General features: G+C 37.8%; 1 protein-coding gene across 1 annotated transcript in view; it reads right to left on the minus strand.

Annotated features, from left to right (window-relative positions):
• Positions 1-66: 66 nt before the first annotated feature.
• The window catches only part of LOC146004378 (uncharacterized), a 134150-nt gene continuing 121830 nt past the window's right edge, over positions 67-12386 (minus strand). The window contains exons 7-9 of the mRNA XM_083143179.1: positions 11299-11449; positions 9139-9286; positions 67-8074 (exon numbers count right to left, since the gene is read on the minus strand). Of these exons, the coding sequence (XP_082999305.1) occupies positions 6557-8074; positions 9139-9286; positions 11299-11449 (1817 nt within the window). The 3' untranslated portion in view covers positions 67-6556. The remainder of the gene's footprint in view (positions 8075-9138; positions 9287-11298; positions 11450-12386) is intronic.

A 12386-nucleotide genomic window follows, 5' to 3' on the forward strand; every position in this document is an offset into this window, starting at 1 on the left:
AAATCCAGTTTTGTGTGATTCTAGCTTAACTAAGCAAATATTACAGAGAAAATCATCATTATATAATATTTTCCATTTTATTATAAAAGTAGGAAGAATTTACATGATCAATGTGGTTATGACAATTATGCAATACAATTTGGAGTTCAATATATTTTTTACAACACTCAATCACATCGTATATATTCTTCTTAAATCACTTTTATCACCAAGTACATATGCGTACACATCTTGGTATATACATGTTACTATAATGTGTATGCATGTACAATAATGTGTATAATGTATTTTATGCATAAATCGTTTATCTATGTATCCTGTGATATGTGATTTTTCTACTACATCTAGCTCTGTAAATTCTATAACAGTTGAAGCAGTCTCATTGAAAAGCTAATGCTGAAATACAAGAATCATTTCTCTCAGTGCAATTTCGTGGCAAATGATATTTGTGCTTACACACTATGAAATAAATGCAGTTTGAGATCTCTCAGCAGAAAGCAACAAATATCACACACATAAAAGCAATTTCTAAAACATTAAAAATACACATAATTGCAAATGACTTTATCCTGGTTTCTCAAGAACCATTGTAACAAAAACATGAATAAAGGTGTTACTGATTCAGGCCAAGACAGGTTTCTTAATTCATATTGGGGAAAAAAAATCACAACTCCGAATGGATGCAATACTTAATTGGCACTGCATCAAATCTTCTGCCCTATGTGGTCTCACAATGGCATCTTCCGCAGCAAATGTGTTAAATTAAAAAAGTATTGCAAGGCCAACATACTTCACATACATCTATATGAAACTTAAAGAGTGTATGGGATAATATGACTATCTACTGTGGAAAAACGTGTGACCACATGACTGTTTTTGTATTCATATATTGTTTAAAAACAAATAATATCAAAGCTGATGTACAACCCACAATAATGTGTACAAACATTTATATTAAGTTTCACCTGCCAAATTATGGAAGCATAGGTTTGTTTTCACAGAGAACTTGTCATCCTAAAGAATATGTTGAGAAGATAATGGGATAAACAGCAAAGTAAAATTAAGAAGAATGAGATCATTTCAAGAAAGGGGAGAAAAATGCAAATCCTGTCTTCATTGAGAACACTGGAATGCAACAGCTGTGAACATCGAAATATATGTATGACATAATTCTTATTCATCACATCAAGAGACATAATACAAATTGTTCAGTGTTCAGTTATAAGTCCACAAAAAGTTTGAGTTTCACAAGATGCAAACTGCATAATAGTGAAAGCAAAACAAGGGAAGACAAGATAAAATTCAAGAACTTGTAAAATAAATGTCTTTTATCACATGCAAAGTTTAAAATGCAACAGAATATTTATTGAAGGTTCCAGTTATCTGCAATTCCTTGTAAATAATAATAATAATAAAGCATACCACAAAGTGCTTCTAGAATAAATTAACTTCTGATGAGACAAATGTTAAACAGCTAATGCATATGCTGTTCCATTTCAATGAATCTAAAGCCTAGATGAAAGCAATAGATATCAACTAAGCAATATACACTGGTGAAAACAATTAAAGGGACAAATGGTATTTGTTAAAAGAGAAGAAAAATATGGAACGGCGAGAAGCAAAGAAGAGAGCAGACGATAGCTACGTGTGTTGCGCACAAACCGTGCCACGCAGTTGTCGATGACGTTGTACGGCGGTGGCGCTGTGATCGCGTGTGTGTAGAGGTACCCAGTTGCTCGGCGTGGATCGGAGCCGCAGTACGTTGTGAAACACCGTAGCATTGGGCAATCCGTGTGTTTTGAATTTCTGTGTTTACCCATCGTTAGTATGGTGAGTCGGCATCGTTTAGATGATGCCACAAGATGGAGGATAGTTGGAAGACTCGAGGCAGGCCAATCACAGGCAACCTGTTTTAGGGACCTCGGTGTTTCGAGAAATGTGGTGTCCACGCTGTGGAAACAGTTCGCAGAGACAGGAACAGTGGTCCGCCGACGTGGTCAAGGCCGCAAAAGGGCTACAACGCCGGCTGAAGACCGTTATTTGCGACTTCTCGCCAAGAGGGATAGGTCTGCGACAGCAACACAGCTGTCTCGAAACCTGTATAATGCAACAGCGACATCAATTTCACGCATAACAGTCGCCCAGAGACTGCATGAAGGTGGGTTGTATGCGAGGCCCCCTGTAGTGTGCATCCCTTTGTCTGTGCAGCACAAAAGGCCCGGTTATCATGGAGCAGAGAACACCTGTATTGGACGGATAATGATTGGGGGCGCATTCTCTTCAGTGATGAGTTGCGATTCAGTCTGGACAGCGACTCAAGACGTGTTCTCATCTGGCGAGAAACGGGAAGTCAATATCGGCCCTCAAACATTGTCGAAAAGGACCACTATGGCGGAGGGAGTGTGATGGTGTGGGCGGGCATCATGGCAGACGGGCGTACGGACCTTCATGTGTTCGATAGAGGTTCTCTGACAGGTCAGCGATACAGGGACGAGATCCTTGCACCCTACGTGCGACTTTTCCGCGGAGCATATGGACCGCAGTTCATGTTTATGGACGACAACGCCCGTCCACATAGGGCGCAGTTGGTGGATGAATACCTTCAATCAGAGGATATTCAACGATTGCCGTGGCCTGCGATGTCCCCTGACCTTAATCCCATAGAACAAGTATGGGACGCCCTTGGACGCTCAATTGCAACCCTCCAACCAGCTACAACAACCATCGCTGAGCTCAAGTGTGCCTTAGTGGAAGAGTGGGTGCGGTTGCCACAGGAATTGCTAAGGACCCTCGTACACAGTATGCATCGCCGATGCCAGAGTTGTATTGCTGTACGGGGCGATCATACACCCTATTAGACATGTTTTTTTTGGCCTCACTGACAGAGCGTCGGTGAGCTGCTGTGCTGGACATTTGGCATTTTTGGTTTTCATGGGTGGCGGTTGTACCCATCTTTGTTTTCTCATCTATTGTTTTGTTCTGGGATGATATTGTGGCCACGTTTGGCGTTATTTCGTTGTTATCTTTTGTTTTTGCATTAAAAACCATTTGTCCCTTTAATTGTTTTCACCAGTGTATAATATATTGCTAAAATAAAAGAGTTCAGTACATTTAATGGAGCTTGCATCTTATAGTATTAGTTTGGAAATATATTGTTAGTAAATTTAAAAATACTGAACTAAACTGAACTCCATTGTGCAACAGTCCTCCCACAAGATTTTGACATGATCAAAACTGAAAAAATGACACAAAAGAATTCAGTACCATTCATAAACAATCCATGTGCCCAGAATGGCTGTGCTGAATTTTGAAAGTCTGGAAATATTTTGTCCTACGTTCTTTTAATAGAACTTAGTGTAAAACATTTGAAACTGCCCATGTATAACTTGACCTGCTCCCTCTTTTCACAAGTTAGTGAAACATCACCACTAGTGTTACATTATTCAGTTGTTTGTATTTTTTTAACTGATATGTCTGCACCCAACACCAGCTTTATTCAGTCAACTTTTCCACAATGTGATGATAATGAATTAAAATAAATATATCAATAAGTAAACAACAACATCTGCTTTCAATCAACAGCATTCCATTACTTAAAACAACAGCATATAGAATAAAAACAATGAAAATGGTGTTGGACAATTTGCCTATTATCATCTTTGTCATTTGCTGGTTATGTGATGTCGAGTTGTTAAAAAATACAGCTCTTTCCATGCAAGATACGAACAATGCACTGTAATTATTATTAGTACAAACTCTGGCAATAAACATGAAGGTGGAATGGGAAAACAAGAAGAAACAATTCTATTTCTCATGTTATACCTTCTCTTCAAATAATGACATTCATTCCCCATTACAATTAGAATCTTTCTTTCCTGATTGTATCTGCAGCATTATACACATTCCTTTGTCCTATTATAAAGAATGACAATTTCTCTGCAACTGCGAAATACCATATGCAATTTAAAATTCAGACTTATCTTTCTTGCATCCTTATCACCATTTCTTACACTAATATTCACACTGTGTTGAAAATAAGTTTTAGTACTTGCCAAGGTTCATGTAACAAAATTCTTCCAGTATTTGTTAATAACAGCTACAAAATGCAGAAATTTTAGTAAAATAACCATAGCTTTACTTGCACACTAGTTCACTGTGCAGATTTTTTCAAGTAAAACCTCTACAAAAATAATATATTAACAAAATAAAGAAATACAGAGAAACTTATGTGTACTCATTTTTCCGGAAAACTGATTTTTGTAGTTGTTCTAATAAATCCGGTGGCCTCTGCCTCCATCCTCATTGGAACTTGCTGTAATGTTGACATGCTTCCAGTAGACGTTACGTGAATAGTTTAGTATTGCTAGAAGGGGATATAAAGTCTAGTCTCCTGAGACCAAGAGGCAATCGATGGGTGTTGGGTAGGGTGACCAACTTTCTGCCATGAATTTAAGGGATATTTTCAACTTTTGGCATTAAATTTACTGGAGATTATGGAAGATTTAGTTGCGACAAAATTTAAGCGTTTTTAGTGAGTGGCATCACTCCAGAAAATGGTTATGTAATGTATAATATTAAACAAAAGAATTAATTTACATTGTATATAATATACAGATCACAATAGAGAATAAAAAAATTACAAATTTGCATGTTTCTTAGTCCTAAACCACATGTATTGGTCCACTGCTGCTGCAGAACTAAGCATCAATCAAGTATGCAAGATATGACGTCACTTCATCCACAAAAGGTTAAACGTGCAAGATCTTACAGTCGACTTAAAAGTACTGTATGGCTCACTGAATTCGGAATGAGTTGAAATTTCGCGATCTTGGATGTTTATGAAATATACGGGAGAAATAAAATGTCAATACAGGAGCCGGGAAGATCCAAAAAAAAAAATAAGCTCAATACAGGAGCCGGGAAGATCCAAAAAAATAAGCTCTAATATGGAAGATCCCAGGAAACACGGGAGAGTTCCTCACCCTAGTGGTGGGAGTACCAATAGCCAAGCTTCGAAGACTCGCAGGAAAGCGAGAACATCTCGCCCAAAAGTAAAAGCATCATCAAATAGTCTTTCCCACTTAAGCCCCATTCCTCTCGGTACCAAGATGTGTCAGAAAACCGGAAGCAAGGAAAAACTCCTTGGGAAAAGCCAAAATGAAAATCACCTCAACAACAGAAGAATGCCAAGCAACATTCCAGCAAGTTCCAATGAGGATGGAGGCTTACAGAAAAACTACAAAAAACAGTTTCGCTGTATTTATTTAATACCACATCTCTCACATCCAAAAATATGAAAATACAGCTATAAATTTCAGCACCAGCTTTTTCCACATGAGACTGCACAATGGGAGAAAAACATTTTTTTAAAAAAATGAATAGAATATGGTAATTGTCCCTGAGAAATGTGTCTTTGCATATCAAATTACTTTCAAATGGCTACATAAAGATTCTGCCACTGAATGCCTTACTTGCAAAACTCCTTCTCTTTATATTATTTATCCGTGCTCTTCCTGATGCACTTACAAAAAACAATTTCTTAAACCATAAACATGAGATGTTAGTGGTACAAAAAAATTGCATTTGCATTTCTGGTTTGCTTAAAAACTTTTTCCCCTATTTGTTTTACATAAAACATTTGACAAGCACACTGTATTCTTTGGTTTTCAGCTGGCAAATGAATTGAAATGCAAACGGAAAGGAAAAAATGTTGCAGACTGAGGAAGACAGGTATGAAAATATCTGAAAGGAAAAACAACACAACAAAAATAATGCCACGATCAATCATCTATAACATAGACAAATCTCACTACATAACATATGATTTCTGTAAGTAAAAACTTCTCTTCATATCTATTATTTAGGTAAAAAAAATCATACTACAAAAAACCAAACAACATCTATAATGTAGTAGTCGCATCATTTAAATCACTCTACATCATAAACAGGCCACTAAATGATTTTTCTTGCAACTAGACAACAGATAGAATCAAACTGACACAAAGGAAAAAAATATGACTTTTCTTTTCTCGCTCTGCTTCTCTGATCATCTGCAAACCATGCACACCGCTATAATACATAACAAAGTAAATGATGAAAAAAAAAAAAAGAACCAACTATAAATGCTATTAATTTAACACCAAAGAATTTAAACTCTAGATTAAGGGAGATAAAACTATACTTTCTCGCACTTGATTCCAATTACTGAACACAATTCTTCATGTTTCACTTGAGCAACACAAACAACAAAAGCATACATTCTAGATTATTTTATAAGTGTTTAAATTGCTTCTGTTATGAAACATTACTGCCTTTTACATTAAAAAAAAAAAGAATGTTGTGAATAAGGTCCTAGCAACTCTACAGTTGTACTTTTTCTCCAAATGAGATACTGTTTGAACACTGCATGGCACAGTTTTCAAAACATGTAAAGTAAGACATCTTTCGGAACTCGTATTCTTATGTACAGTGCTCCAACTGCTTTTTGTACTCTTGTCATAAAAAGTTAGTGAACTTCTTTTTTCTCTGATTTACAGTCAATAGTTTCTTGTCCTTGTCATTTAGACGTTGGTGTCGATTGCTTTACTGGGGTAATGGAAGTGGCGCCATCTTTAGGAAGACCTGGAAAAGTAGGTACTCTGTAATTGCCCAGTCCCAACCCCTGATGCACCATCTCTTTGTAAAGTTGCAACTGCTCCGTCGAGGACAGGGTGGATGGCATCTGCAAAGGAGGCATGAAGGACTGCGAAGGGAACATCTGGGGGTTGTACAGGGCAGAATAGTACGCTGGGTAGTATGAGGAAGGAGGTTTCACACCAGGTGCAACAGCGGGCGGCAAATAACCGAACAGCGGATGGAAATTTGATGTTACATCAGCAGGTGGGAAACTGGGTACCCTCGTCTCCAAAGATGGTGAATGCACACTAGGATGGGATGGAGTTTTCAAACTTTTGTTATCGTTTGCTGCATATTTGGCATCTTTGCTGACCCTAGGGACTCTCGTGATATCACACTTGTTGAGTTCGGTTAGGGGAGGCATGGACTTACTACAATTTGGAATGTTCAACTGAGTTGTGTTCCTTTTGAAAGATGGCGTAACTGTCACTGAATTTGATTCACACAGTCTTGATGTTGTCGGGACTCCTCTTTTCGTCATTGTTGACGGCGGAGGGTTCCTCACGATGGTGATTTCAAGTTTTGGACTCAAAGATTCACTCAGTGATGATCCACGAAATTTTTGGTTTTCTGTTATAGGGTAGGCAGAAATGCTTGTCCTTTGCCCTTTATCTACACTTAAGCTTCTCTCGGAACTCAAAGGTTTCGTGATCCTCTTAATCTCTATAGCACTTCCGACACTTCTCTCGAGCTTGAGAGGGATGTCTTCAGACTTCACACGCAAATCCAACACTTCTGCATTGGACCGGTACACAGGTTTCGAGTCTTGAAGTTCTTCTTTGGGATCGCGGTAAATCATTTCAGACTTTGAATAAATTGAACGAGACTGAGTCACCCGAGGTACTTTCGAAAACTGTGGGACGTCGACTCGCACATTACCATTCAACTTCCCTGATTCTGCATAAATCTGAAGCAAGTTCGACTGAGATGAAAGGTTTTTGAGGTCCTGCACGTTAACCAAAGTTCTGCCATGGCTGCCTTCGTTCAACGATGACCCGAGAAGGTGGGAGACGTCTGGAGTGACCGTGATCGACACCTGCGCCTTCTGCGTGTGCTGAATCACAGAAGGCCGTGCAGAACTTGTACTCCCAGAAGCACTAGCACTGGTTTCCGTGGTAGTAGTTTCGGAAGCAGGGATGGGTGTCACTTCCAACCCTCCTTCCTGCAGTATTTCCAACTTTCGCTTTTTCAGAGCAGGAACAACTGGGATCTTTAGTTTATTGTTGGCATTCTGTTGAGTCTGAGGCACAAGTTGGTCCATGTTCTGGGGAATGACAATCAACTCCGGCATCTTGTGAAGGTTCTCTTCCACTTTTGAGATGTCCTTTGGAGTCTCCGAAACACGAGGCACTTTCTTTTCAACAACTAATACATCATCCTTGGATCGAGTATCTTCCCTCTGGAATTAAAATAATAGTATTATAATCAATTGTTTTGTTTCTAAATGATATTTTCAAAACACAAGTAGTGCTTATGTGTGCAAAATAATAGGAGTTTAATATTTTATTTATTAAGTAAGTTGTTGTAGTGTCCCATAATTAGAACCCATTTATGTTTAAATCAATTTAATTAAAGACAGATGATTTTTTGGGATATCTTATAGCTAAGGACAGTTTTTTGAAGCATGAAAACATGTGTACACAAATCATTGACCATTGAAAGAAAGTGGCTACAAGTGGATAAAATTATACACATTTTTATGCATAATTTCACCACCTTTTATGCATATTTAGCAAAATTACTTCCAAAAACAGAAATGTGTACAAGGAGTTATTCACTCAAAAGTCTTTATTTACTGACTCCATCTAATTTTTCATATGGAAGTTTCTTTCTTATAAGTTTTTAATTTTATACCTATTTTTTAATTATTATTTCAAAGGCTTTCGGTTGATGGTTTACAACAAAACGATAATTGTGAATATTACATATTACATACAGAAGTTCGACACCGAGTTCCGTATACAAAACACTTGCAAAAGTCCATCCTCCTGCAAATGTTAAATATCCAAACTCCTCAAGAGAGACAGACTGGCTGACCATATATTTCTACATAAAATAGTGAATGGCAACATCACAAGTGACCGCCTTCTTCAAATAAATATAATCATATTCAAAGAAATTATCAAGAATGCAACTGATAAAGCTAAAATTTCGAAAATATATTTCCTTGTTAGTTTCTAAGACTATTTCTGATGTAGAAACTGTCATAAAAAAAGTTTGAATTAAAAAAAAATGTATATTTATACACTCCAACATAGCATATTAATACAGCATATTCTTTACAACATATAAATATTTTTCTCTTATATTGTAGTAGTAGTAATGATATAACTTATTTTAGAGCAATCATACAACTTAATAAGGTATTAATACAACGCAAATTAATGTATGAAAATATCACCGAAATGAATATAGAATGAACTGAGGAATTAAATGTACCAGACAATGGAATTTATAAAATACCTTTATATCCAAATCTTTTGGAAGGGAAAACCCAGGCTTTCTATTAACTCCAAATTCCTTTCCCATGTGCCATTTCATACGCTTCATTGAGTGTGACACCGACTTCAAGTCACCACCCTTCATCTTCCTTTCAAATGGCAGAAGTAACCTGTAATTTTAAGACTCAGTTTAATTTTTCTAAGGAACAAGTCGTAAATAAATGCATAAATTTAAATCATAGCACAAAGACAGATAAAAGTCACCCACACATTCTCGATCTCTGCCATTTTTTGGAGGTGATGTAATCATCACCGTGGTCTGGCTGCCTTTACCCCTCAGGTATCCACTGATTTGAGGGGCTGGGTGAGCCCCAGAGCTGCTTTATGCGAGGACAAGGGTGGAAAAATTCTGAGTTTAGATCTCCCACCCCGAGAATCGAACCAGTCTCTTCCGCATGGAAGTCAGATGCCTTACCGACTAGACCAGCACAGTGCATTTATAATGAGCAACAAATTTTCAGAGTAGGTGATAATTCTGTAAGCGCCTATGGTAAATTCTAGCTTCTGCCCGACATCAGGTCACAACAGGCCCTTCAACTCTATCTCCCGTCCTGATGAAGATCAATGTTAATTGGTTGAAACATCAAGACAACAACCTAATAACACTGTAAGAAACCTGCCGGCCCCCGTGGCAGAGAGGTTAGCACATCGTGCTGCGACGCCAGGAGTCCTGGGTTAGAATCATGGCTTGGGCAAGGACATTGTGATGTCTATTCATCAATTTAATCATATCATCACTCATCCCCATCTTCACAAATTAGATAGCAAACTATAAGAAACCTGGAAAATTTTCTCCTGTTATGATTTGTTGTTGAACGTGGTAATATGGAAAATTTTGAAGATTTTTTTAAGAAAATATAAATACATTGGAACTATAGACCATCATGGTTAAAAAAATGAGACTGCTACAACAATGAACATTACATTACAAGCTGCTTTATTTGGAGCAGGAATAAATCCACACACTATAGAAGAAATACATGTATGGTAGCTGCTGACTGAAAATTTAAACATAAATATGGAAATTCTAGGAGGTAAAGTTCCCTATACACTTTCCACCATGCCAGAGGCATATATCTTCGATCTCAGCCATTTTGGAGATATGATCAGCACCATACTCCAGGCTGTCTCTTTACCTCCCAGGTTTGTCCCCAGGCATCCATCTTCTTTAAAGCAGGGTGTGCCTCAGAGCCCCTTTATGCAGGGACAAGGCTGGAAAATTCCAACCTTATCACCAACCTCAGGAATATAAATTGGGTCTCCTGTGTGGTAGTCAAGACACCCTACTGACTAGACCAGCATGGTTCGCTAAAATTCTAACAGAGGCCCAAATAGAGGACAGATAAACAATTGCAACTCGACGAAGTTGAGAAAAACCCTCTGGTGCTGTCATCAAATTTTCAGCCGTAAGCGAGCAGAGGGAGCATAGGTAATGCAATCAGTATTTTACAATACAATCCTGCCCTTGCACTGCCAAATGTGCAGCGTTCTTCAACACACAATCAATATAATCTGTGGCGCAACAGCCCGTGCCTACCTACCAACTGCCGGCCTCACTTACACCTGTCGAGATAGATCACCCAACCAGTTACAGGGTGATGTGTTGTCAGCACGACGACACTGTTGCGGGTTTCCATGACCGTGTTACACTGCTCATTTGTAGCTCCCCAATTTCCTCATGATGAGTGGCCACCAGTCCAATACAAAGGCCAATATCTCAGGAGAAAAGTTGTTAGCTTCCCCCAGGAGACTCGAACCTGCATGCACCCCGTAGCCAGAGCCCAAAGCATAATGCCTTAGACCACACTGCGGGACAAAACACTTAACCATTATTGTCTTTATTTAGTGAAAAGTATTTGTATCATCCCAAAAGAGAAAACCCTACACAGTAAATGTGGGGAGACACAATACTTAATGTTGTTGAAGTTTGACGACGAGGAAAGTGAGGACAGTTATACATATGGCAATATGGGGACACTATGCCCATTAAACTGCACAAGCAAAGGGGAAGGGAGAGAAGAAAGCATCCAGTTTAGGTCACAAGTTTCCCTGGGTTCTTCTCAGTTAACCTGTACATGATCAGAAAAAGTATGCTTATCACAAGGAAAAAAATGGTCATTACCTCTCGTAGTGCCTTCTCGTGCAAGTGGCAGCACTCGTATTTCCTCTGTGGCCACCCAGCTCATCGTAAATGTGCTTCCACATCTTCTTCCCTGTGACAGAGTCATAGCCACCAAAACTCTGCACTTTCTTGTAGAAAAAGTACAAGTCGACTGAAAAAACAAGAGAAACAAAATATCAATAAAATTGTTGCCAGTTTCCCTGACCTTTTACATTAAATTTCCAGACTGCATTATAATATTTCAACTTACTTTCATTTACATTTCAGTATATTTTTAAAGTAGAAATATAAAAGCACTGGTTCAAGTTAGAAAATGAAATAATTTTTTTTGGATTTCTTACAAATCATCTTCATGCAAATATCTGTTGCAGCAGGACAGGTTACATCGGGCACACTTGAGGCAGTTTGGATTGGTTTGTATGGAAAATAATTCATATTCAATGCATGTGTGCAAAAATCATATTTCAAGTTCCCTAACTTTTTCACTCAAAACTTGAAGTTTTCTTCCAAATATATTGACACTAGCTCATCATTTCTAATTTTCGTATTTCTTCTACAATAACAAGATAATGTAATTTGGTGACGTAAACCAATTACAAAACAGGTCTTAAAAAATTCATAAAAATAAAATAAAACTTAAAATCAGTCATAATGAAAATGTTTACTAATTAATGCTTATCATCCTGACGAGAATAGAAACTTGAGCCATTAGAACGTATTTAAAAATGAACACCACTATGAATAATACCTATATCAACAGGCTTGCGTTGACTGTGAATTCTTGTTTTGATTATAGATGACAATAGACATGCTACGTGGCATTGGTAGTGCAACAATAATCAAAACATAGCAATAAATTCAGGTTGTTAGATTTTATTTAACAGTGCGAGCAATCCTGGGATAACTGAATATTTCAGTTCCATGAGGTGTTCAAAGCACCAAATGGTTTAACTCCATTGAAGATAGTTTTCGGAACAAGGCATATTTACATAACTTAGTACTATGCTTAACTGATGGAGCACAAACATAGTGGAGCCCCTATGAGCAAGAATTTCAAGCTTACAAGATACTTCTAGCACTGAAATGTT

This window comes from Lepisma saccharinum, chromosome 21 (assembly GCF_977018435.1).
Source record: "Lepisma saccharinum chromosome 21, izLepSacc3.1, whole genome shotgun sequence".
In the NCBI taxonomy this organism is placed as follows: Eukaryota; Metazoa; Arthropoda; class Insecta; order Zygentoma; family Lepismatidae; genus Lepisma; species Lepisma saccharinum.